Here is a 27,972-nt window from a genome sequence, read left to right as displayed (position 1 = left end):
CATCAGTGAATTAAAAAGTCATTACAAAAATAAAGAAAATACTTGATTCATTTAGAAAAAACACAAACATTTCATCTTTACTGGGATCACAATCACCATGTCTACATGTGATATTGTAATTGTTCAAAACCATTGCAAAAAAAAAAAAAGGAGCCGAGTTAGAAAAGTCTGCATCTAGAGCTTCAAACTACAAATATTAAATTAATTTTAAGAAAGTTGGTAAACATTTGTTTTTCCTTCAGTAAATTCACACACTCTCTCCAACTTTATTCCTCTGTGTGGTTGATGCTGAGCTTACAGCAAAAACAAACAGTGTACGGTATAAAATATTTTATTAACCTCACCTTTAAATATATAAACAGCCTGCCGTTCCTCCTTATTGTCACAAGGGGGCAGTGTGCACTACCCATCTGCATAAGTATTTTCACACTTCCAACATCTGAGCTTTGACCCCACCTGCTCCAGCTTGATATGCACCAAAGAGATTAATAAAAACAGATATGCAAAGCAAAGTGCTTGGAGTTAGACAGGCATTTTCACACACACACAGAGTGTTTTATATTAGGACTCATTGTTATACAATTACAGTGATTATATAATGCAGAAGGCAAGATTTGGGCATTAGGTTAAATTTTGTGTGAACAACTCTGCAGAGAAGTCCATTTTCTCTCTTTCTGGCTTCTCTGAAAGAGGAAGAAAGATATTAAATTACTTCCTGCACAAATATGTTTATGAAAGATAAAACAGCTCTTTTGTGTGTAAATACATGCACAAATAAAATCTTTAAAAACTTTAAAGGGAGAATTTCACTTTACTAGTTCATCATCAAAGACTTCAGAGATTCACTTTAGCCAAAGTCAATGTCAAACTCAAAGTCAGTGTAAAAGTTAATGAAAGGAAATAAAGTATTGTGTTTAAACGGCTTTAACAGCCAGTGTACTCTCAGATCTGACAGTGCAAAGAAGTTATACTTGAGTAGTAACTAAAAACTAATAACATCTGTTTTGCAAATACTGTTACGGGTTAATAAACTAAGGAGCCACATGCACAAACCTAAAGGAGGTTTAAAAAAACAAAAAAAACATGCCTTTAATGGCCGAAAAACTCTCAGAAAATCCAGAACTAGTTCAGAGTGCTAAAACTAAACAGAATTCCAGGAAAACAAAAAGATAAACGATACAGACTGACATGGTTGGTCTATGTATGTTTATGTATATATAGGTGAAACTAATGACGGTAGGAAAACACTCACAAAGGAAGCAAAGCAAACAGGGTTTATTTTGTTTTGTTTTTATGAAATGAAAAGAAAAAAAACTCCCAGAAACATGAGAAGGAGAATTAATTGGAAGGAGTTTGGAAAAAGAGAAGCACGGTGCTCAGAGGATCTTACAACAACAAGACTGTGCCAAATTCATATTATTACTTTACTTTTCCTAAAAATAAAAACAAATGTATACTTTATTAATTTATACCTCCTCAGAGACGTTCAGTGTGCCTGCTCCAATCTGGGTATAAAAGCATTAATTCGGTTTGTTTTTTGCCTAAAGAATTACAATATAATTTGTGGTTTTAGGAAAGATTTTGGCAGGTTTTTAAATATTTGTTTTTTTCTTGTTTTTATAACATATGGTAAATTTGCAGTTTTGCTGTAATCTCACACATTTGCATATTATATTTTTGGTTTAACATTAACATGTTCTGTAACTGTGAAAACAAGTAAGCAGTTAAATAAAGTAAGTGAGGATGTAACGGAGAAAGTAAGTAAGTAAGTAAAGTAAGAAAGTAATTTACAAAAGTAAAATTGAAGTAAGGAAAGTAAGCAAAGAAAGAAAGAAAATAAGTAGGTAAAGACCAAAAGTAATTAAAGAAAGTAAAGTATGTAAAGTAAAATGTAAGTAAGTAAAGTAAGTAAGATGGTAAGTAAGTAATGAGTGGAAGTAAAATAGGCCTGTCCAGGGTGTACCCTGCCTCGCCCTAAGACTGCTAGGATGGGCTTCAGCCCTCTCGACTGTCCTCGTTTACAGTCTGCATGAAACATCAGGAATTCATGTGGTGATGTAACTAAGATGCACTTTTAGTAGTCCACCAGTACAGTCTGGTACCAAGCACTGTGGGTTTCATTTGTTTTTGATGAATTCTCCTTCAGAAGGAAACTTTTTAGACTCTTTGGTTACGTTACTTCCATTGTGAGGCGGTAGTCAGAGACTCACAGAGAGAGAAATTGCCAAAACAAAACAGGAAATGACACAAAGCATGCAGAAAAAAACAAATGTAGCCACAAAAAACATGGAAAAAAAAACTGGACACTAAGAAGGGATCTTAATTAAAATGATAACAACTATCAAATAATAAAGGAAGACCATAATAGACGTTAGCTAAGGAAATATAAAGAAATACATATAAAGATAAATATGTAGATAAATTATGTGCTTATTTCTTTAAAATTATAAATGTGCCCATTAAATGTGTTCCTAAAGAGAAATCCCTGCATGTGTCAACCTGGCTTGAGGATTTACTCACTACCATCACTGCTGAAATTTGTTAAATGCGGCTGCTGACAGGAATCTGCACCATGCGTTAGTGCGCCACACCCAGATTGGCAAACAACAGAACTGGCCTTAAATTTTTATCTAATTACTCATTTGTACCTCTGTGCAGTTTTAGCCTGTTGCTCAAACTAAAGTTACACTGAGAAAGAAACTTCTGGGAGCACTTTTATTGTGAATGCACGAGCTGCTTGCCATCACTGGTGCCATCTTCAGGCTCTGGGGAGGAAGCGCAGGTTGATGGGCTTAGCGGGGATGAGCAGCGTCCGAGTTTTGGCCTCCACGGTCGGTGCACCATCTTCAGGCTGGATCTCGTAATGCTGCATCAGCTGCAGAGCAATAGCAGGACTGTGTTAAAGAAATTTTTTTAGATTTGAGTCTCCTTAGCCCATAAATCGTCTGCTTCCTCTGTTAATTATAGGAGATATGGATGTCTTAAAAATGATTAAATTCTTAAGAATAAAATTATAACGAAATTATTTGCACAAATTATGAAAACAAGCGAGTTAATGCAATTTTTAAGACCACAGCTTAGAAAATTTAAGATCTTTTTGTCATAAAATTATTATATTACCATTCAACATAACACTAAGACACTTGCAGCCTCATTTCAGAAAGACCTTCCCTGCACATCACAATTTTTTTGAAGTAGACCTATTATGCTTTTCCTTAATTTGTTGATGTGAGGTTTATAAGTCAGAGACCTCTACATCAACCAAAATCTATGCACTGTATCTGTATCTGTAAAATCCTGGGCTTTCTATTGATGCCACATTTGTGGAGGTTGTGCTAACTTTCCTTTCAAAATAATGGAAATTGCAGCTTCCACATTTTAGCCATATGCCATTAGCCATACGACATTATGATTGTATTGATAAAACACAAACTGTTTTTTACCAAAATGTTTTTTCGATATTAGATTATCTTCAATTTAGTAGGATTTCAGAAATCTGCAGTCATTTTAACACTTTCAATGCCAAATTTTTATTTGCTGTCCTTCGTATTGGACAGCAGGACTTAGTATCTCCCACTTGTTGTGACTGAGAGAATTTTACCCAGAATTGTAGAAGGGAAGTCAGACGAATAGCTATGTGGGGATGATGTGGAGGAGGGCCGGATATTAGAACAGGAAGGTGAAAGCTCAAAGGATTTACCAGATTTCAAGCAGCCTGTGCAGGGACAAAGTGACCACACCCATTATGGATAAGAAGCAACGTGTAAGCTAGGGCTCTGAAGTTTTTTTTCACTACAGTATGTAGAAGGAGAAATAATATCCTCCTCAGTTGAATTTAATCGTACTGAAATTGGGTGAAAGACTTTTAAAGAAGAAAACAGATCAACACCAACCACAACCACAAAATCTGAAGGCCCTCTGACAGAAGTAATGAAACCAGGTGTCAGGAAATGTCAAAACACACAAACCAAAGGGAAGTGCTCATCTCTTAACACTAAAAGCATTATTTACCAGAGCTTTGTGTGTAGCAGGACTCGGATACCCTGGGACCATAACATTCAGTCAAATCAATGAGCCGAGACAAATTCTTCAAGATCAAAGTTCAAGTTCATAAATCATCTTGATGTCTCTGATAAGGGGAAAAATAACAACCTCTGGAATAATCAGAATTTTTAGAAGGGGAGTTTGAGTTGTTGTTGGCATGGGACGAGGTGGAGGAGGGCCAAACATTACAGTAGGAGAGTGAAAGCTCAGAGGAGAACATGCCGGCTTTTTCAGTAGGATTCACACACACACACACACACAACAACACACATGCACACAAATATTGTAGCTAAAAGTTTGATTACCTAAGTTATTTACTCTGTTGATTTGCAGAACATAACATATATACTAAAAGTGCATCAAACTGCACTTCTCCTTTCTTTATAAATTCACTTTGTCAACAATTAAACCTATTGGGTTAACATTGTTTTTAACACGAAAACAGAACAACACTGATCACAACCACAAAGACTGATGTTTGCATTTAAACGCTAATTATGCAACCTGCATTTTGAAAATGTCAAAACACACAAACCACAGGGAGATTCTCATCTCTGAAAGCAGCCCAAACATTCTTCAGCATATCTGTTTTCATATTCTCATATCTATGACGTGAGTTAGCAGTTAACAGGTCGTAGTTATAGAAATTTCAACAAGCTGAGACAGATTATTTAAGATTAGGCAATCTGTCGATGAAAAGAATAATGTCCTAAAGCGCAACAAGGTTGCATCAGTGCAGATGAGCAGACATTTGCCTTCCCACAACATCAGCGCCCAAACTTACACAATATTTATCATCCATAATAAATGTCAGGCATTTTCATTTTGCCCCAGCTCAGCCCTTTAAAAACCTGGGTTTCCCCCTCTGAGCTTTCGCCTTCCTTTTTAAAAAGCTACTCTTTTAAAATGATGTTTTTGTGTTCAGACGTGTCTCCTTCATCCAACTAAATGTTCATTAAATACAAATAAATTTGACCAAAAATACAAATAAAAATGAAAACAATACCATAACATGGCATCATTCTGTAATCAAGCAGGACCCAGTGTCCACTACGAGGGGCAGAAGATAAAAAATAATTTTTAAAAAATGTAACATGTTTCGTTTGTCCACAGCACTTAAATGAGCTGGGTCTCAGAAGCATATTGTAAGGTAAAGACAGAGAAAACTCCAACAATCAAAAGACTGCCTCTGAGCACGCACTTGGCAACAGTGGAAAGGAAGAACTCCCTTTTAAAAGGAAGAAACATCCAGCAGAACCCAGCTCAGGGAAGGGCAGCCATCTGCCGTGACCGCTCGCCGTTTAAATGTGAACTAATAGGTTAAAAATACAAAATCTGTGGCGCTCTAAAGGTGCTGACTTTTAACACCAGCCTGAAAAGCCACTTTAAGCCAGCCGGCTTCTTCATAAGTATTCAACAGTCTGTAGATGTCCTTAGTGATAAAGATAAGACAATACAGGGGAAGTGATACAACATGTCTCAGTGCATTCAAGTGCTGGAGCTCCATAAGAAGGAGCTTTTCTATTTTGTTTGGCATTCATCTTTTTCTTTTTTTTTGCAATCAGTCATAATTACGAAACGTGGGGTTTGTAGAAATTCCTTCTTGCAGCTTCCTGTTGCTCAGCTAGTATCTGTAGACTGCAGAAAGACAAGGTACTGCAGCTGCCTTCACTTGGAGAGAACATCTAGTGTCATTTTCAGCATTTATTCTTAGTTTTATTAGAAAGAGGTACTTATTTAAAAGTCCTGGGTTTAAAAATAATTTTAAATATTTCAATTCAATTCAGACACTTTATATTGTAAGTTAAAACCTACAATAATACCAAAAAAAACCAGAGAAAAAGCCAACAATCTTTCAAAATTATCTAATACTATCAACAGAAAGTGAAGAAACTACAACAGTGTTCCGGGTTAAAGGGATGTTAACTCAAGTCAAACTAGCTGGGCTGTACTTTCATGCAATACCAGTTTCTACCACATGGTGCTTTCTATAAGCAGGCGAGGGAGGCTGGAAAAGGGCAATCCTGCCAAGGAACGCAGCTGCCCCCATGTGTGCAAAGATTGTGCAGAGGGTACAAAAGGTACCCTTAAAAAAGCACTATCCAGGAGAGAGCAGCTCTGCATCACTCACCCTGGACAGAGCAAAGTGCATCTCCATCTCTGCCACCCTCTTCCCCACACAGGCTCGCACCCCGACACCGAACGGGATGAAGCTGTAAGGGTTATGCTGGTAGAAGCCGGGCCTGGCTCTGTCGCTGCGGCTATTCGGCGTGTCACTGCGAAACCACCGCTCTGGGAGGAAGTGCTCTGCATTTGGGAACTCGGACTCATCGTGGCAGGCTTCATAATGGCACAGATGGAACTGAGTCTGGAATAAGACGGCTTATTTTAGAGAGATGCTTAAAGACATACGAGTGTATGTGTGTAACTGTGTCTTCCTACCTTCTTTGGGAACCAGTAGTTATCCAGAATCACCTCGTTCTCCGAAACAAGGCGTGCGTTTCCAGGAGCCACTGGATACAGGCTGGTTGAGGAAGAAAGAAACAAATCAGCCTCCAATAAGACATGAGAGATGTTTCCAGCTTTGTAATCAATCGCAGCTGACATTTTGGTTTTTCCGTAAACTGCATCAGAAGACGGACAAAATACATGAGGCCACAGCCAAAAAGGGCAGATGTTTACTGAAAGAGGGCTGATTCAGCTCGCTTCCAACTAAGTGTTTTCATTCGTGCTCTACTAGAGGAGCTTTGCATGATTCACAGTTTAAAAAAGGGGTTAACTGTCTTATATCGGCCACAGAGCATGCCCCAATTCAATTCAATTCAATTCAATTTTATTTATATAGCGCCAAATCACAACAAAAGTCGCCTCAAGGCGCTTTATATTGTACAGTAGATAGCACAATAATACATACAGAGAAAAACCCAACAATCATATGACCCCCTATGAGCAAGCACTTTGGCGACAGTGGGAAGGAAAAACTCCCTTTTAACAGGAAGAAACCTCCGGCAGAGGGGCGGCCATCTGCTGAGACCGGTTGGGGTGAGAGAAGAAAAACAGGATAAAGACATGCTGTGGAAGAGAGACAGAGATTAATAACAGATATGATTCGATGCAGAGAGGTCTATTAACACATAGTGAGTGAGAAAGGTGAGTGGAAGGGAAAAACTCAATGCATCATGGGAATCCCCGGCAGCCTACGTCTATCGCAGCATAACTAAGGGAGGATTCAGGGTCACCTGGTCCAGCCCTAACTATATGCTTTAGCAAAAAGGAAAGTTTTAAGCCTAATCTTGAAAGTAGAGATAGTGTCTGTCTCCCGAATCCAAACTGGAAGCTGGTTCCACAGAAGAGGGGCCTGAAAACTGAAGGCTCTGCCTCCCATTCTACTTTTAAATACTCTAGGAACAACAAGTAGGCCTGCAGAGCGAGAGCGAAGTGCTCTAATGGGGTGATATGGTACTACAAGGTCATTAAGATAAGATGGGGCCTGATTATTTAAGACCTTGTATGTGAGGAGCAGGATTTTGAATTCAATTCTGGATTTAACAGGAAGCCAATGAAGGGAAGCCAAAACAGGAGAAATATGCTCTCTCTTTCTAGTCCCTGTCAGTACTCTTGCTGCAGCATTTTGGATTAGCTGAAGGCTTTTCAGCGAGTTTTTAGGACATCCTGATAATAAAGAATTACAGTAGTCCAGCCTGGAAGTAATAAATGCATGAACTAGTTTTTCAGCATCACTCTGAGACAGGATATTTCTAATTTTAGAGATGTTGCGCAAATGGAAGAAAGCAGTCTTATATATTTGTTTAATATGTGCATTGAAGGACATGTCCTGGTCAAAAATGACTCCAAGGTTCCTCACAGCATTACTGGAGGCCAAGGTAATGCCATCCAGAGTAAGAATCTGCTTAGATACCATATTCCTAAGATTTTCAGGGCCAAGTACAATAACCTCAGTTTTATCTGAATTAAGAAGCAGAAAGTTAGCAGCCATCCAGGTCTTTATGTCTTTAAGACATTCCTGCAGTTTAACTAATTGGTGTGTGTTACCTGGCTTCATGGATAGATAGAGCTGCGTGTCATCTGCATAGCAGTGAAAATTTATGCTATGTCTTCTAATGATGCTGCCTAAGGGAAGCATGTATAATGTAAATAGAATTGGTCCTAGCACTGAACCCTGTGGAACACCATAATTGACCTTAGTGTGTGAAGAGGACTCTCCATTTACTTGAACAGTCAACCCTATGTCTGAAACAAGCCTCTAAACCTCCTCAACTTTCTTCTGATTGGCTGCCCCTCATGGGTGGGGGTTCTGCCTCTTCTTCTGCTCTTTATTGTTAAGTAGAGACAGTCTTAGAAACCATTAACTATTTCAGAATTCACAAAAACCTGGAAGAAACACTCAACTGAGGAAGTTCATTAGATCATCACAGTGTATTCAGAGCAGTGACAGCATCCCTTTAAAAATGAATTCCCCCAGAACCAAACAATCAGCGTTTCTTATGTACAAGAGCTCTAAAAAAAATGAGACTTGGCAGTTAAATTCTAACATATGTGGTCATTTAAGTGTACTCCACAGACCCTGGACAGACCCTCGGTACACTTCGCTCTGCTATGGAGCGTCATCAAAGTCTAATCAGACTCAAACTCTTTATTTCAGTAAATGAATTCATCAGGAAATCACTTCCTTGAAATGATCTCTTCTTATTGCTTTCTTTTATCTGAAATAACTTTTTTTATAAAGAATCTTCTAAAGTGCTTTGACCCAAAAAATAAATAAATAAATTCAAACAGAAGGCAAGAGAGAAACAAAGCAGAACCAAATGCAAGGAGAGTGGAAAAAATACTGTGTAGACCAGTCTGAATGCATTTACCCTGACCTGAAAGTACAACTGTTTAGTGCTGGAACCAAATTTATTAGTGTTCCAAGGACAGAAATATGAAGAACCCACATGAATAACAAATTACAAACAACTCTGACACTGACCGACGATCTGTTCAGGATGTACCCCAGCTCTCACCCAGTGCCAGCTTGAATAGGCTCCAATATGCCTGCAACCCTAAAATGGACACGTGTGAGTGGACAGAGGGATAAATCATAAGCATCTCAAAGAACAGCAAGGACTCGAGCTAATTTTATGCTTTAAGTGCAATTGGAGAACTGAGAAGTTATTGAGAAGATGGTCACAGTGACTCAAAGACAAAATATGTAAATAATATTTTCAAATAAATTTTGGATGACACAGGAGTCATATAATCTATTTTGTTTGTAACAGTTAGAAGTCTAGGAGCTGTAAATAGAAAGTGTGGAAGTGGACGAAGTGAATAGTGAACAGTCATTGGAAAACTATTCTCATAGTCACATGCAGTCCGGCATTACTGCTTCCACTGGGACCTGGTTCCACTGATAAGGGGCCTGAAAGCTGAAGGCTCTGCCTCCCATTCTACTTTTAAATGCTCTATAAACCACAAGTGAATCTGCGGCAGCATAAATATTCAAATATTAATAACAACAATATTGATACCTTTTGGTTATTATTTAGAGTATTTCTAAACACCATAAGCCACAAGATGCTCAGAATTGCAAAACTATTTTTTAAAAATGCATGCAATGAAAATTAAATACTATCATTAAGGAAAAGCTCATTTCCATCGGCTGTATCCGCAAGCTCATTCTTTCTGTCACAACCCAAAGCTTGTGACCATAGGTGAGAATAGAGATATACTCAGCTCTTTCTGCTGCACTCTATTATTGAATTTTCTACAGTCGTCAGACTTTTTTCTTATTTCTTGCCTTAGAGGTGCAGGCGTTCCTCTTACAACGTTGTCACTGCTTTCTCCATACATGGTACAATACGTTCAGGTACATGGTTCATTATATAGCCTTTTATCAGGTACCAGAATGTATGATCATTTTACTCTTTTACTCACTTACAAAATTTTAAATAATATGGCGTCTAGCCTATGAAACAGTACACATGTTTCATAAATCTGACGGTAATTTAGTGTAGGAACTAATTTTTTCCACAGGATGAGAACAGACGAGACCAAAGTAGAGACGTTTGGCCAAAATGCACGAAACCTAACACAGCATATCAGCACAAAACACCTCATATGAGCTGTCAGCACGATGGTGGAGGGGTGATGATTTAAGTTTGTTTTACAGTAAATGAGTCAACCATGAAGTCCTCTGTATACCAAAATATTCTAGAGTCAAACCTGTGGATATCTGTCTGACACTTCAAGCTTGGCTGAAACTGGGTCACGCAACAGGACAATGATCCCAAGCACAGCAATGGTCCAGTCAAACTCCAGACCTGAACCTGACTGATGCCGTTGACCTTAAGAGAACTGTGCATAAACAAATGACCTCAAATCTCAATGAACTAAAGAAGACTGGGCCAAAAACCTCCACAACGATGTGAGAGACTGATAAAGTCATAAAGAAAACCATTTCTGCAAGTTATTGCTCCTAAAAGCTACTGAATGATGGCGGGTACTTCGCTTTCTACATGGCTGCACAGAGTCCTGTGAAAACATCGTGTATACATGGAGGTATTGTGTTACAGATGGGAGAACTGGATGGGTCAGAGCAGACTCCTGGAACAGATAAAACCAGCTTTAATTTACCGATGGTTCTCACTGAGCATGACCTGCCCTTCATAACACTAACAATCTGGCTGGAACAGCTTAACTATAAACACAGAAAATAAAGAAAACACCACCACCACCACCATACAACTGCTTTTAAACTAGAAGGGCGGTCAGACAGAGCTCCACCGAGGCCAAAAAAACCATATGCAAATAAGTACACAGGTAGCTTTCCGGGCAGACTTGGACTTGTTTTTTTCTGAAAGCTCTAGCTACAGCTGCTTCTCCACAGAGCAGTTCATTAAGTGTGGAACGTGAAGTTGTTGGGGATGGGTCACAAGAGGTCATTCGCAATAAATCAATTAGTACAAGACCTTGAAAGTGCAAAAACAGTGAAATATGTAACTTTAACCTTGTGAACCTTTACCCCTCTTAATGATACAGGCTGAATCAAATCATCGCCCTTGTGGGATAAAACCTGTTGGGATGGGTGCAAAATGCAAATAATCCCGAAGGATTTTTTGACTCTGGCATTGTCACTGTCATGATTGATTAAAATTTTTTAAAAAGGAAAGAAATGATGACACAGCTATGTGGCTTAAGAATTGCTTACTTAGTATTATTCTTCATTTTCTGACCCCAGTTTGACCCTGAACTCACCGTTAGTTAGAAAGAACTTAATCCACTGATTGAGAATAAAGTTCAACTTGTAAAAGAAGGACAAAGTTAATCAGTGAAAACTCAAAAGAAAAAGCTTCATTTTCCTGTTGTGTCATGATCAGAGTCGCCAGTAAATGTTTGAGGTCACAGTTGGACCAAACCGTGTTGGGAAGGCACCATCACTCCACCACAGATGACAATTACCGCCACAGAGGATGTCTGTGGGATTTCTCAGGAACTCACGCACACATTTTCCTGTAATATGCTACCAGAGGTGGACTTGGTCCAAGTTAGAAGTGACTGGAGAAACTGGATCTGTCACCAGGGGTTTGTGGCAGAAGTCTTGCAAGGCAGAACAGAATTAAATGTTTTGTGTCACATCTTTAAAAGTACATACCAAAATGTATTTATTTATTTTTTAAGGATGGTATTGTCTTTAATTGCTCAAGAAAATGCCACCAGTATTCTGAGTTTGGCATGGAGGGAGTTTTCAGCCTTGGCCGGTTGTGTATTTTGCTCTTATTCTTACTGTGATATGATTTGCTGACTGAGGGTTTTTGATAGGTGTCTGTCACAGAGACGACAGAGAAGCGGGAACACAGCAAACGCCATCAGTAATCCTCGAGATTGTTACTTTTTTTTTATCTTTCATAAAAACACACCTCTCTGAAATTTAGTCATCTAAGGTGTGTGGCAGTGTAAGAACAACACAGCAATTTTTGAGTTTCAAAGGTGATGACACACACTGAGCAAACCATTTTGTACACAAGCAGCCACTTGATTATTTGCAAGTACCACATGGGTTTCCATTCTGCACCCGCAGAGGCAGGAAACAGACCAAAACAACATATTCAGCATGAGAACTTCCTGTGTGTGCTTCATTTAATCAAATTTTCAAAGAAAAAAAACAGCATGCATGTGTAGCTGAAGGTTTTCACAGACTTGAACTCCCTCAGTACGAGCTTTTACCACTAAATATCCTGACGCTTATAACCTGTGGAACTGAGGCATAGGACTACAAAAGCACGATTCTATTAAGACTCAAACTTGATAACCACATGTTGCTTTTAATGAAGCTCTGACTTGTCTAAGTAAGTGATCTTAAAACAGTTTGACATTGCAGGGTTGGGCCGTTCTCATGAAATACTCTATAAAAGTCCTGAGCCAAACCTCATTTCTCTATAATTTGCTTCCAAAGGGCTTTTAAAGTGCTGGAAAGCATCGGATTGACAGCAGCTTCATCTTTCATCAAGACATTGATCCCAAACACACTGCTAATGCAGTAAAATCATACCTGAATAGAAAAACAAACAGTGGAACACCATCAGTCATGGATCGGCCTCCCCAGAGCCCGGACCTCAACATTATTAAAGCAGTGTGGGATCATGTTGACAGAGAGCAGAACAAAAGGCAGAAACATCCAAAGAAGAGCTTTGAATGTCCTTCAAGAAGCCTGGAGAAGTATTCCTTTTATCATGTCCAAATTCAACTCTGCTGTCTAGCAGAAGGTTTCAGAGCACTTTATCATTCTGTTGGCAACCTTCATGAAGTTGCCAGTTCAGTCTTCCAGCAGGATTTAGCACCTGTGTGGGAAACTTACATGAGAAGCTTTGGCACTCACTGGAATTTCACATCCCTCCAAATCCTTGGAGGGATGAGAAGTAAACGAGAGGCATCCAAAAAAATCCCAGCTTTCACAAAGTCTTGTTACTGCTTGTCTCAAACTCAAACTGTTCCCTGTGATGAATGACTTCACATCACTCACTTGTGTAGTTTGGATGAGTGGACAGCCAAGTTTTGAAAACATTCAGTGCAAAACACCAACTTGATGATTTCCAGCATGCAGATGCAAAATACATCACGTGTTTGTAGATTTTTTTTCATTTATGAATTACAGACTTGTTTTTAAAACCATCAGGTCTTCGATTAAAATGCTTACGGTTAAGAAAAACTTGACTCCTTTGAGAGACAGACGCAAATAGCTGTCAGCTCACCGTAATGTCTCCTTTATGACGGCCTTCAGGAAGGGCATCCTGCTCAGGTCGTCCATGGTTGGCTCCCGCTTGTCAGGGCAAACCGAATTCACCTCGCTGTAAAGTCGATCCTGAGCCCTGCTGTCTCTCGCTAAGTGATACAAAGCCCACGACAAGGTGTTGGATGTCTGGAGTCAGGTGGGAGAAAAATGGAAGAGGGTGAGTAGATACGTAGGTAAAAATTAGAGGTAAAAACATCACAAAAAACTTAAAACAATTATTACCGTGCAAGTTATTGATGTACATCAATGCTTACAACACAAAAAACACTATAGTGTCTCTTTGTCCACCGAGGACGCTATCACCATAGCGCTCCACACTGCGCTGAGTCACCTGGAGCACAGAGGAAGCTATGTGAGAATGCTCTTTCTGGACTTCAGCTCAGCATTCAATCATATCATCCCGGAGATCCTGGTCCAGAAACTGTCTCACCTGGGACTCTCCACCCCGATCTGCCTCTGGATCAAGGACTTCCTGACAAACAGACCACAGTCTGTCAGACTCGGCCCACACCTGTCCAGCACCATCACACTCAGCACCGGGTCTCCACAAGGATGTGTTCTGAGTCCCCTCCTGTTTACGCTCTACACATCCGACTGCTCCCCTACCCATCTCTCAAACACCATCATAAAGTTTGCGGACGACACCACTGTGGTTGGACTCATCTCAAGGGGGGATGAGTCGGACTACAGAGAGGAGGTCAACAGACTGACTGAGTGGTGTTCAGTTAACAACCTCCAACTGAACACCACGAAAACTAAAGAACTCATCTTGGACTTCAGGAAGGGCAGAGCAGACCCGGCCCCACTTTACATTCACGGGAACCGTGTGGAGAGGGTACACTCCATGAGGTTTCTGGGCGTGCAGATCTCTGATGATCTCTCCTGGACTGCAAATACCACTGCGGTGGTAAAAAAGGTCCAGCAGCGTCTCCACTTTCTGAGAGTGCTCAGGAGGAACAACCTGGAGGAGAGGCTGCTGGTGACATTCTACAGAGCCACCATAGAGAGCATCCTAACGTACGGCATAACAACATGGTATGCAGGGTGCTCAGCTGCAGACAGGAAAGTACTGCAGAGGGTCATCAACACAGCCCAGAAGATCACTGGCTGCTCTCTGCCCAGCCTGGAGGTCATTGCAAACTCTCGGTACCTCAACAGAGCTGGCAATATCATCAAGGACCATTCTCACCCCAGTAATCAACTGTTTGAACTATTACCGTCAGGCCGACGATAGAGGTCACATAAAACCAGGACAAACAGATTCAGGGATAGCTTCTTCCTCAGAGCTATCACCGTTGTAAATAAGCACAAAAACAATTGAACCTGCTTAGCCATACCATACTGTCACTGTCATTATATTATGCTGCTATTCATACTGTCATACTGTCATTATATTAATGCTGCTATCCTGTAAATATCATACTTACTTTTGAGTACTTACGTTTATTTTATTGTACCTTTTATATTTTACATTTATATTTATTATTGCATTTTGCACCAAGGGAGTGGCACTCCAATTTCGTTGTACCCTGTACAATGACAATAAAGGCTATTCTATTCTATTCTATTTGTGATGTTTACTCGGCAGTTGCAGGGATAATTTTTCTTTCCCATCCTGCTAAAATAATTCCTTTTGACTCTGTGTACACCTCCTTCACACTCCTGAGCTCAGCAGCTGGGTGGCACAAACCATCTGAACTGAACTAAAAAAAAACTCCAGTCTAAACACACAGCAGGAGGTTAGCTCCTAATACCTGAAAATGTAAACAGGGTGGCATTATGAGAAACTACTGCACTATAAGACCTGAAATCTGTGAATGTTTGTGTAGGTTCTCAGTTCACAGTAGTCTTAAGGGCCTGAAATACACACAGGAGAAACCAAAAAACCAAACCACATACCCATGGCACAGCACAGGACGAGACTCGGCCATACATCTGCACTTACAGGAGAAAGGATATTCCAGTCTTCAGATCCCTTCTCAGGCGATTTAAACGCCACTCATGCCTTAACCCAGAGCAGGGGTCGGCAACCCGCGGCTCTTTAGTCCTTATTTTGCGGCTCCGGGTGGTTTGGGAAAATAGAAGAAGTATTTCGCTGAAGTGCATTTTATTTGTGTTTAGTTCTTTTTTTAACTTGTAGTTCTAAATTGGAAGATTATTGTGATTTTGAAATATAAAAATAAAATTATATCTTATTATATTTTTCATCGCTCAAAATAAGCGTCACACTCGGGGAAACCGGTGTACCCGCCGAAACGCCGTGCATTTATCGAGACTTTCAACCCCAGATAGGCCAATTATGGATCTTCGAATCCACATTATGTCGGCAGCTGTTCTCCACCGTGAACTATGTTAAAGACAAACACCGCTCCCGCCTCACAGATGACAGCTTACAGTCCTGCGTAAAGATGAAAGCCCCGATTTGCAGACGCTGTGAGCAGAGGTTTGGGACCAGAAGTCTCATTGTAAACATATCACGGCAGACCCGACGATGTTTGCATGAACATGCTTTTCAGCATCTCTTTATTGACCACTTTTCACACGCGGTTGCTGTACGCATAAAGCCGGCTGTAGCTTTTCAGCTCACAGCCCGACAACACAACAGCAGAGAGAGCACAGACTTTAAGGCGGCGAGGCGTGATTGCGGGTGCCGCTCAGGTGCGTCCGACTCCCATGCAGCGGCACTGCAGACCACGCCCCGCCACACACATTAACAAGGTAAAATAGATATTTAGGCAGAATTTTGCAAATATCTTTTTTTTTTTTTTAGTGGCATAGTGCTTTTTTTCCAGTTACTTTTTAAAAGTCAGGTCAAGGCTCCAAAAGCCTTGACCTGAAAAGGGTGGTGGCTCACAACAGTTTTTGTTTGCTACATGGATCATTTTAGTTCAGCTGGGTGTCTTTCCTTTTGTTATATTTCTTTAAGAGTTCAAAATGTGTTAATTACATAAATAAAATGTAATTTTCTCTGTAGCACTTCATGGATTACATAAGCAACACACCTTAGTTTCTCCGTGGATTCTTTTAAAAAGCAGTTAAAAACCTTTCTGTTCAAACAAGCCTTTTGTTGATCTACGTATTTTATATTCTTTACATTATTTACATTTGATCTTTTACATTGTGTATAATGTCTATTGATTGTATTGTTTATTTTAATATTTGTGTACAGCGCTTTGTGACTGCCTGTCTGTGAAAAGCGCTTAATAAATAAACTTTACTTACTTACTTTAGTTGTTCACACAAAGCACAAAGGTAAAAAAACAATATATACAGTGTTATCTTCATTTTAGATTTCAAAAAGTATTTGCGGCTCCCAGTGGGGGTTTTTTTGCGTGGAAACCGGGTCCAAGTGGCTCTTTGGGTGTTAAAGGTTGCAGACCCCTGACCCAGAGGTTCCCAAAGTGTAGGGGGCGCAGAGCCATTGCAGGGGGGGCGCGGTATGAAAAGAAAAAAAAAAAGAGCGCTTGGACACTGTGGACAGGTTTTTGACGGGGCTCCCACATAAACGCAAAGCAGGAGATGAAGCATCGCCAAATATGTTTCCAAACCAACTTCCTTCCAAGCCAAAGACTAGAAAATATGGTGAAGCATATCTTCCCTTTGGCTTCACCTGCACAAGTGCCGAGGTAGGTCTCCCCTGCAAAATTAGTTTCCCTGCGTCGGGAGCAGCGCTGGGCTCTCCAAATCACGGACAAACAGTATCCCACATTCTTGATTTTTAGTTCACAAACACTTCTTGTAATAACTACTCCTGACATTTTGGACATGTTAGGTCTTTATGCAGTAAAGTTACAGTGGGATACAAATAATATCAGGCTGATCCTGCCGTAATTTGTTCCCCCGGTTCAAATCCCGGACAAACAGTATCCCACAGCTGTTTATGTGTTTAAACCCATTTTGCACAGAGAGGCATTTTTTGAAAAATGTATTGACAGCAATGTTGAATATTATTACACAGGAAAAAAAACAACTACACGTAAAATAATTACACCGTGACGCCTCTGCCTTTCTAAATGGAGGGACAGTACCTGCGTGTGTATGTAAGCGTGTAAAACCTGAAGATAGTCAGATTAACAGTAACAGTATTTTGTCTCTATCTGCCATTCTGCAATTCATGTCATGTAAACAATAACGCGGCGCACAGCGTGATGTGAAAAGAGGCACATACCTTTGACGTTGCGTGACGAACTCTGTAATCCTCGTCCACACGTAAACGCAAAAAAGGAGTTTTAAATAATCTCCGTTTTCGGTGAATCGCAACGCCGTTTACGTGTTGACGAAAGGCCCAAACGCATAGAAACAGCTGCGTTTTCAAAAATACCCGTGTAGGTGTGGACGTAGCGTAAAAGAGTTAGTAGTATATTTTATTACTACCTGTAATTTATTGCCGTTTACTTGTATTTGCTTAATTGTTTACTAAATGTTTGAGGTGTGAAATAAACCGCAATGGAGTTTGTAAACAAAATCTGGGTGTGTGTGTTTGGAGGATGTGTTTGTGCGGGGGGTTAGGTGGTGGGGGGGTGCAAACATTTTTCTTGTAAAAAAGGGGGGCCTGGCAAAAAAAGTTTGGGAACCACTGGCTTAACCCGTGTAACCTAATAGCTCACATAATGGCGGGGTAGGGCAATTTTCACAGAGGATCCACACCGTGACCCCTGTGATGGTCATGGACCACACCTTGGCTCATGTGACCCAGACTAACTCTCTTGACTTGAAGGCTCAACTCTCAGTACCACCTACATTAAGGGTTAAATTACTCTCTATAAGATTTTATTACCCTCTTAGGTGAGGGGTGAAACATTTGTGTGCACACTGCTGAGAAAGGACACGCAGAGGCTTTTCTGCTATTGGCAGGTTTTCTTATGGCCTGATCTCTTTAGAAATGTTACTAAAACAATGAATAAGCTCACTATAAATGTAATACTCTAACATCCTTGTATTGAGACTCTCCCCTCTATGCACTGCTTTGCATTAGCTTCAGATCAATAAACATCTGCACTGTTACATTCAAATACCAGTATGACTGCAGACTTTAAATATTTCTGGCTTGCCTTTCTTACATTCACATACATGCTGGGTCAGACTACATCTCTCTCCCTCATTCAGCAGCAATCACTGACATCAGAAGCAAAATAAGCAATTTAAGTTTCACACTCCAAGGCCGAGGCAAACAGCTGCGCGTCACTCATGACGTCAAATTCAACTCAGTATGACATAAGATTAATGGGATTCAACACGACACTCCCCAATAATCATTGTCTGGCACATTCATACACCTTGGCACATCCTTGCAGCACACACTCACACACCCCATTAAACAGGCTCCCTCCCATATCGTTCTTGTTATTATGATTTCTTGCTATAAAGCTTAGAGGTGAAGGAGACTCCTTAGGTATAAAAAACAGGGATTAAGGTTTCTGGACACCATACTGAAGCCAACTCAAACTCAACTCAAAGGACCCTTTTGCCTCTATTGGTGCATTCCTGAATAAGTCTGAAGTTGGAATTGCCAAATTCCCAGTGAGCATTTGAGACAGCAGTGTCCGCTCAACTCAGATTTCCCACTCACAAAGTTGAACCACCCAAGAAACTGCAATCTAAAAGGTATTCATGTTTTGGGGGGCTCTTTAGCCTTTACTTCACTAGAACGGTGAAGATAAGAAAGGAAGTGCAAACAGAGAAAGGCACACAGTAAAAACCAGAAAAACAATTATTTCTAGTCTTCTGGAATTTTCTTTCCCATCTGTGAGCACACACAATCAACAATGTTTCAGGAACAGACACATCTTATCTTAAAACCCAAAGTCACTATCTCCTCACCACATTTTCATCTCGTTCACCATCCCTTTTATCTTAAAAAGAAGATGGCTTTATTGAAAGCTATCTTCTTCACTTGATTTAAAAATAGAAAAGACTATTTTAAAGGATGAATCATGAAATTTGCCGTATGTGAAAAGGAAACTTCTTAAAATAATGGACCCTATCTTCCTTCCTTTTAAGTTAACCTTAAGATCAGCCTGTTACTTTTCCCCTATCACGAGCACAGCGTACAAATACTGATTAAACAGTGTGAGCTTTATCTTTGCCCACCTTGGATAACCAAGATGCCCGGATTACGCAAACTTCCAACTTGCTGCTTGTGGCAAAGGATGGGGACAAGCCTGAACCTCACCAGGGAATGCCGTCAAACGGGCTCTGTGACAGCTTGCTGTACGTGCCGTACCAGATGTGATCCCTACTGGGCTCGTGTCTGTTTTGAATACCAGAGGTTTTGATTCCCTCGGGCAAAACTGAAACAATTTTGCTGTAAGTAATGTGTTCGCTTCTCACATGAAAACATTGCTGGGTAAAACAAAAACAAATCACTGCTGCTGGTTTTCTCGCCATTAAATCTAACTGACTGATTGCAGTCAGTCCAGGCAGCCGGTTTCTGTCGACCTGTGTCAAGAGGGCACAGAGCTGGAAATCTAGTGTTATTGCTATTATGAATCAAAGCTTACATGGTTGTGGTGGAGGTGTAGGTTGAGTGAGAGGCTGAAAAACTTGAGTCAGACTGAAGTCAGGACAAACAAGTCCACACCTTGAATTTTGTGTGCTAAATGAGCTATGGCAGTCTGTTAGGTTCTCTACATGAGCAACACAGAGGTTATCTGTATCTTCTTTGTTGTTCGTTGCACATAAGACGCCAACATGTTTGGAAAAGGTTTGGTAATTTTGCAATGTAACGTAATATGGATGAATAACCGCTTTCCTCACTCATACGTCCCAAATATCAGAATCTAACACAATCTCCTGTCGGAAAGACGGAGATGACTGTCAACTGCCTGGAGACAGTTTAACAATGAGTCCACACAGGAAAACAAAATAAAGGTTCAGGTAGCAGATTCAGTGTCAAATGAGGCACAAATAATTGTGTTGCTGAGGTTTGTAGGTCACATGTCGCAGACCCTGTTTCTTAAAGAGTTTGCACACTGACAACAAACACCTCTTAAAGCTGATGATGTTAACAGTGGTAGTAACATGATCTTTTAAAAAAGGAGAATCAGAGGGGCCGCGTCATTTTAGAAGTAAAGGTAGGAAGAGGATTACCTGTCATGGCTCTGGGTCCGTTGGACCCAGTATGTTGAGTTTATTATATTATGATTTGTTCTCGTATTCTCTTGTTGTGCTATTAGTGATTATGATGATGATGATTATTACTTCTGGTTTAGGTTTTGTTTTCTCCCCCTCATGTTTAGTTCAGGTTCCATGTGTTTTATTCTGTCTCTCTTTCAGTGTCCTGTCTGCATCCTCGTGTAGTGTTCTCTTGTTTCCTGTTTTATGGTGAAGGTCTGCGTCTCTTGTGAATGTGTTCAGTCTTACCTGTTGTCTCGTCTTGTTAATTACTCCCAGCTGTGTCCACCACCTGTGTGTAATCTCCCTGTGTTTCTCTGTGTGTATTTAAGTCGGGTCTTCTGTCTTTGTAGTTGCTGGTTCGTCTGCGTTATTTGGTATGTTATGGTCTGCGTCTCTCCGTCCGTCATTCTGTGTATTTCCCCGTGCCTCCCTGCATCTCTGTTTCTGTTAGTTTTTCCCAGTTTAGGTTTTCTTAGTTTTACGCTCATCCTCGCCATCTCTGTTGGATTTACTTTTGGGTAATAAACTCACTTGCACCAGAGCTGCCGCATCTTGGGTCCTTAATAATTCACACACGGCTTGCCCCGGCAATCCGTGACATTACCACTCTAAAAAAGCTTTCTCAGCATAAAAGTGTAAAAAAAGGATGGAATTTATCATCTAAGTCCATAATCTTATTAAAGAACGAATAAAATCCAGACACATTTATTTATTAATACTAATAATAACAATAATAATAATAATAATAACTTAAGGTTTGTACTGGACAAGATAAGCTTTGAATATCTTTGCCATCATTGCCTGTGAAGGAGTAAAATTCCAGTCCTCTAGAACAGCGGTCCCCAACCTTTTTTGCGCCACGGACCGGTTTATGCCCGACAATATTTTCACGGACCGGCAATAAGGTGTCACGGATAAATACAACAAAACAAAACTAGTGCCGGTACCGAAAAAAAGAAGATTCATTCATAACACACGTGAAAAGACCCAGGAAAACTGAGTTAACGATAAAAACGATAACAAAATAACGCTGAAAACCGATAAAAACCCTGAAAACCATACATTTTACACCTGAGCCTCAACTCTCGCGGCCCGGTACCAAACGACTCACGGACCAGTACCGGTCCGAGGCCCGGGGGTTGGGGACCGCTAGAATACAGCCTTGGGGGGGTCACAATTAGGAGATCTATTTCATTACTTTTGAGCTTGAGTAAATTAGATGACATCCTTGTTTTAATTTCAGACAGCTGACAAGTGACTATGGAGTGTGATAGGTTTGGTAGTGATAAAGTTTAGGGTCATCAGCATAGGAACGGAAACAGAGATCACGGCGACAAATGATCTAGCCAAGGGGGATCATGTAAATGAAGAGAAATGGTCCAAGCACAGAACCTTGAGGCACACACCTTGGTTAACCAGGGCAGAGCGAGGGCCTTCCATTGTGTTTGGTTGGACACAATGGAAACCAGGAGAGTGCTGTACTAGTGGGTCCAAGATAGTCAGATAGATGTGAAAGAAGGAAAGGAGGAAAAAACATGTCAAAGGTAGATAAGGCCATAAGGCTGAGGATGCTAATGTGGCTAGGGTCAGCAGCAATGAGAAGGCTGTTACTTGTTTTGATGAGAACAGTCTAAGTGCTGTGGTGTCCTCTGAAGCCAGACTGGAAGGCTTCATAAAGCTCTTGGTTGGACATGTTGATAGAGTTGGCTGGGCTCTGTTCTTTTGAAGAGTTGGGTCAGTAAGGTTGTTTTGCTCCAGATCTGGCTTATTGAGGACAGGACTCACTTATGCAGTTTTGAAAACTGAGGGAACCACTTCAGACACCAGGGAAGTGTTACGGCCCCTGGCCTCGGAAGAAGTGAGCCAGCTTCCTACAAGCAAATTCAAGCATGCCAGCACCCACAGACGATTGGCTGGCTGGGAACCAGTGCCAGCCTTCCTGCATGTAAATTCGGATGTGACAATCCACACAGACAATTGGCTGCCTGAAAACCAGTGGTTTGCACTTCCAGTGAAAGGGACCATTTAGCGACTGACTGTACTCACCTATGTTCTACAAAAGGCCGATGAACATTCATTCAGGGGTTGCTGCTTTGGACTGAGTGTGCAGTTTGCCACATATGCTTCTGTCTGTGAGCCTTGCTTGTGAAACTCTGTTTAATGTGTGGAATTTGTGTGGATAGTAATTAGTCGTGTTACTGCCAGTGAGGCTAGCTTTAATTTCTACTCGTACATGAGCAAGTTATTTTTGTATTGGTTATTTTCCTAGTGGTTCACTATTGGTTTTCAGTTCTGAGTTTTTTTTTCTGTAAATAAAACTTTGCCTTAACTGATCTCCCTTGTGAGGGTCTCGTTTATGTTACCTCCCTGTCCCCTAGCAGAGCCGGGTCGTAACAGGAAGAGATGATGGCATCATCTATAAATGGCCACAGACATGGCTTGACCAATGGTGTCTGCATGGGGTCCAGAGTGCATGTGGAGGCTCTGGCCTGAGAGATCCACTTGGTGACCTAAGAGGAATCCAGAGGAGAAAAGGGAAAAAGAGCATCCCACAAGGTGGGATGAAATCCTGAAGCCGATGTGTAACTGTTGCAAGCTGCTGATGGATAGAATTAACTTTTCTCGGAATACTTAAAGAAAGTCGTAGCAGAGGTCAGGGGTACCTGAAGAATGAGGTGGATCAAGGGGGTGAAGTAGCCGGTCCAGCAGTCTGGAATGGCTTTGCTGATGACAAATGAGGAAAGAGTAATAATGAGTCTTGGCCTGAGAGAGAGTTTCTTTACAGGACCTGAGCGGGTCAAGGGAGTTGAGGCTGCTGGATATGCTGTTATAAAGTTTGACAGTCTTAAGGTTCTTTTCCATTAGCACCTACTCAGCTCGACTAGACCACTCAGTTTTTAGGGCTTTCCATTAGATGGTAGTACTTGGTACCAGGTGCTTTTTTAGGAGTTCCAAGTGAGCTGAGGTGAGCCAGAAATGTGACATCAAAAGCCTGCATGCCATTGATTGGCGGGGGAGTGAAGTCACTGGATGAGTCATGAGAATAATTCCTTCACAAGAAGCAAATCCACCATTTTCAAACCCGGCAACAGGGAAATGGCTGCAAACACACAAGTCCACTGTTTCTGTCAGTAATTGTATTTCAGACAAGTGATGCTTTATTGTTGAGTGAACGGGCATTCAACAGCATGCACTGCTGATGTTGGGACAGGTCTAGAGGGAGTGGTGCTGTCAATATAAACCAGTGGTCTTAGATTGCTCAGAGCACTCCCAGAGGGATACTCTGTGAAGAAATTACGTATTTGCAATCAACAAATCTGGTTAAAAACTACAACGCATTTCAGCATTTTCATGGCTGTCAAACTGATATTTAGATTAGATTAGATTAGATTAGATGAAACTTTATTAATCCCTCGAGTGGTTTCCTCCAGGAAATTCAGTCTTATATGCTTTTTGGAGTCTTTTTTAGTTTACAGAGTGCAAAATCTTGGGAGGATAATATTTAAATGAATCACATAAATGTTTTTGACAAAATTTGCTGCAAACTGTACTAAGTCTAAGCCTGAAAAGCACGTCCCATGAGACGTTATCAGATTGGGTGTGCAAGAGCAAATGGCTTAAAGATGTGAGCATGGTGTCGAAACTTTGGTTCCATCCTCTGACTCTTCAGAGTTCTCACCCTGCATGTTTAGAGGAAGTCCCACACATTCTGGCCTTTACTTATACTGGTGTCTCGATTAAGCTTAACCAAGGTTCACACCCAGCATTGGAGGGAGAAGGGAGGCCCAGCACAAGTCATGTAAGATGGTCATTTCAGGCAACCAAGTTCATTTTTATAGCAAGCTCATGATCTCTACTCAGAGATTAGTCCACAATGTAAACTAAATCTCTGGCTTCTCTGGATGAATCCAGAATGAGCTCCACCTGTCTCGCTGCTGTCTGTCAACACCACCCCACAGCCCTCATCAATTTCTAACAGAGAAGATCACTCAATCAAAATATATTGATTCTCCATTCGATACCTCTCAAACAAGTTTAATCATGTCCTTACACTGTATTAATTTTGTTAGCAGACACTCACTCCCTAATTCTGCTCATTTTTTGACCCACTAATCTTAAAAGATGTTAGTAACTGCTGGTTTACAGCAGTAAAAATAACAAGTAAAAATAAAAGGCATTTTGGAGCAGTTTAAACTGTGACAGTTAACCAACATTTTTCCTTTCTACCAATAGTCAACGAATGGATGAAGAAGAGACGTATGATGCTACGGCATTTTGTTTCCTCACCGTGTCGACTCCTCCCAGCATCAGCTCTGTAACGCTTATGTAGACTTCCGCTTTGGTCAGCTTGTCAGAAGACAGCAGGTTGGTCAGGTACATGCCCTCTATAGGCTCATCCCTGCTCACCTGAGCTTCAATTTCAGCCATTCGTCTGTCGATAAGCATCTGAGCTGCCGTGCAAACACATAGAAGATACAAATGAACTTAAAGCGAACCCAAAACAGCAGAAATCTTCCCTTTTGTGTTTTTTTTCTGTTACATACCTACTTCATAGAGGTCATCCCAGGCCTGAACGAAGCGTTTCCAGAAGGGGAGGATGTTGCGGGTCCATCGTGGGAAGAGAAGCACCATGTCAGCAAACGTCAGCATGTCGTTAACAGCCTTGATGAAGCGAAGAGTCTCATGGGGAATCTCCTCCTGCAGGCACCCCAGTCTGGTCTCAAACAGGATGGAGGATATACCTGTAAATAAAATATTAATAAATACATAAATAAAAGAGTTGCAAACCCTAACCTGCACCCCTTTTGGGTTTAGTTGCTGTCCCTCTCACCTTCAAAGCCAAACTTGTAGAGCTCAGCTGCCACGTCCAAAACTGTGGCTTGGTCCTGACTGCGAGTTCGTAAGAGCTCAATGCGTTGCAGCAGATCTCCAATCACCTGCTGGATGGTGGAGGCATAGACCGATACCTCCTGTAGCTTCAGCATCTTGGGGTTCAGGGCACTGCGGATGCGGTACCACTCTGGTCCTGTTCTGTAAAATTAAAAGGGAAAAAAGTTAAAAGGACCAATAACAAAACTCTGAGGAACTCCAGTAGCAGGTTTTGCCAAAATCAAAGGACAATTTATCATTTATGGCTTTATAAACTCTGTGTTATGGTCAGTATCAATCAGCAGAGACCATCAAGGCTCTTTTATAGGTCCTCAGCTGTTTTGTCGAGAAAGGATAATAACAATAAGAAGAAGAACAGGATGCTACCCCCACGACACAGAAAAAAAGTTGATTGATTAACTTTATTAGAGAATTATGGCTGTTTAAAAAACTTTTGGCCAGTTTCAGTTTCAGCACTCCTTTATGGACCCGCAGTAGATTTTTGTAAATTTTTTCTCGTTAAATGTTCTTAAATACATACCTGTACTATGAAGGACCCCTGAGGAACGCCAGTACTCTTTTATGAAATCAGACTTTAAAAGTTTTTTAGCTTAAAAACATTCTTCTCAAGCACCCGATGGATGCCTCCACAATCCACCAGGTTGCTGCATGGGCTTAACTTTACCAATTTTGTTTTCCAAAAATTGAAGAATTACTTTTAGCTTATATAAGAGATAAGATAAGATAAGATAAGATAAGATAAGATAAGCCTTTATTAGTCCCACACATGGGACAGCAGAAAGTGGAAAGTGCAAAATTACAGCAGCAAAAATGGAACAGGATAAGATAATAAAAATAAGATACTATATACAATAAAACGAAATACTATATACAAATACTATCTTGTCAAAAAAATGGCTATTTGAACTTTTCATTTGGTTATTATAAGTCAGAGGAGCTCTTCTGGGCTCCTTTCTGGGTCCCTGGCTGTTTGTAAGGAATTTCGGACACATGAATAAAACTTTTGTTGACATCATCCACACTCACTCTACGTGGAGTCCATAGGCCTGGCCCCTCAGCTCCCTGTACTCCTTCCAGTGGGGCATCTCCATTCGGACTGGGTAGCGGCCTTCCTGCTGGATCACCTGAGCAATGAGGTCAGGAGTCGCCACATTGACTAAGTCAAAAGGGCCAAACTTGGAGCGCCAGATGGGCCCATACAGACGCTTCTGTAAGCCCTACAAAATTGAGTTATTTAAAAGTGTAGTTTACAGTAACAAAGACAATGAGGACATGAATATCTGTTTAATTACAATCACTAATTCCATTATTTTTTAGATTTAATTAAAACTAGACTTTTATTCAAGCTAGTTTTAAATAGATTAATCTAAATAATACTTAATATGATTAACACTTTGAAAAGCTTTTTTGTAAGGAATTTGGGAAGCTGCTTTCAGATATTACTGTATAATTACTATTCTATAGCTAAAAACGTAATACCAAACCTGTTTAACTTTTAGGTCATACATCTAAACTAAGTAAAATGTTTAAATGAAACCTTCTAAAAGTATTGGTCCACACAAACATTCTCTCTGTCCCACATTTAGTTTGCATGGGTCGATCACCCTGTCGGCAACTGTTTGCGAATTCTTTTCATTCTGGCTGGACGTCATATAAAATCGAGCCAATACAAATAAAAGTGAACAAAAAAGCCAAAATGTTCGTTCAAAAGTTTGAAAGAAAGTAACATCCCTGAATGCGTTTTCTCGAAACACTAGCAGCAGCCGTGGAAACAGTTTTTGTTGTCGGCTGAAGGTCATCTCACACTTGTTCTACTCTTTAGTGCAAATGTACAAACAGTTAAAAAGTTGTTTTTTTTAAGCCACTAAATTCTTTTCCAGTACCTGCAATAAGTGCATCTTTTCCGCGTATCCTTTGACCAACAGCCAGTACATACTGGTGGACCGGCTGGGCCCCGGTAAGTCATCAATGCTCTTCAGCTTAACCGCCTCAGTTGCTGTCTGCACGTTCAGGTTTCTTCTGGCCGGGATGGAAGCGAAGGACGCGGGTCTGAGCACCGGAGCGACCCGAAGCGCCGTCCCGGAGCAGAGCGCTGGGAGGCAGCGGTACCAGGTTGCAGCAGCCCGGGAGCCCATAGTGGAAGCGCTGTGTGAAAGAGCCGATTGTGTGTGTGCAACAGAGCGTGTGCGCATTTATATGCTTGGAGCGCAGTTTGATTACAAACCTTTCATTGTACAGATCCACCCCTTCAGGCAATGCAGATCAGGTTTCATTAGCCATGGCTGTGACGCCTGTGGGGTTCACATGTCACACATTTTTTCATTAACACAACTTACCAGAGCCTCTGGCATTAAAGAAAAAACACAGACCCAAGAAAATGATGAACTTCCTGTTGTAATTACATATCATCACGGTAATACTTCCACATGAAAGGCGCATAAGTAAAGCTGTACCTGTGGTGGAATGTTGACATCTAGTGGGCCCTACAGAGGTTGCACAGGTAGAGGTGGCACATCAATACATGCCATTGCCAGAAAACAAACCAACATACTGGTCTAAAGAGCTTGGAAAGAAAAGCGTCTGGACTTCTTTAAGTTGCTTGAAGACGTTTCACCTCATCCGAGAAGCTTCTT

The 27,972-nt window shown here is 40.8% G+C and overlaps 1 protein-coding gene across 3 annotated transcripts; it reads right to left on the bottom strand.

Moving 5' to 3' along the window:
* Positions 1-32: 32 nt before the first annotated feature.
* cyp27a2 (cytochrome P450 family 27 subfamily A member 2) lies at positions 33-27,720 on the bottom strand. 3 transcript variants are annotated; one of them, XM_005452296.4, is made up of 10 exons: positions 27,564-27,720; positions 27,223-27,484; positions 26,366-26,556; positions 25,281-25,480; positions 24,994-25,191; positions 24,737-24,900; positions 13,293-13,459; positions 6,487-6,568; positions 6,176-6,412; positions 33-2,875 (listed from the first exon to the last, which is right to left on the bottom strand). In XM_005452296.4, the coding sequence occupies exons 2-10, from the start codon at positions 27,472-27,474 to the stop codon at positions 2,759-2,761; spliced, it is 1,608 nt and encodes a 535-aa protein (XP_005452353.1). In that variant the 5' UTR covers positions 27,475-27,484; positions 27,564-27,720; the 3' UTR covers positions 33-2,758. The 3 variants fall into 3 exon arrangements, with proteins under 3 accessions (XP_005452353.1, XP_005452352.1, XP_005452354.1); XM_005452295.4 differs by having other exon boundaries at positions 33-683; positions 2,742-2,875; positions 27,223-27,719; XM_005452297.4 differs by having other exon boundaries at positions 26,366-26,463; positions 27,223-27,720.
* Between the last annotated feature and the right edge of the window lie 252 nt (positions 27,721-27,972).

This window comes from Oreochromis niloticus, linkage group LG23 (genome assembly GCF_001858045.2).
Source record: "Oreochromis niloticus isolate F11D_XX linkage group LG23, O_niloticus_UMD_NMBU, whole genome shotgun sequence".
In the NCBI taxonomy this organism is placed as follows: domain Eukaryota; kingdom Metazoa; phylum Chordata; class Actinopteri; order Cichliformes; family Cichlidae; genus Oreochromis; species Oreochromis niloticus.
Note: the sequence above shows the minus strand (reverse complement) of the source record. Positions and strands in the feature narration are given on the sequence as shown.

Coding starts and splice junctions, on each gene's coding strand:
- cyp27a2 (XM_005452295.4), bottom strand. CDS start 27,531: ATGCGCACACGCTCTGTTGCACACACACAATCGGCTCTTTCACACAGC. Junction 6,569..13,292: donor GTCATAAAGGAGACATTACG/GTGAGCTGACAG, acceptor TTCCTCAACCAG/CCTGTATCCAGTGGCTCCTG. Junction 6,413..6,486: donor ACTACTGGTTCCCAAAGAAG/GTAGGAAGACAC, acceptor GTCTTATTCCAG/ACTCAGTTCCATCTGTGCCA.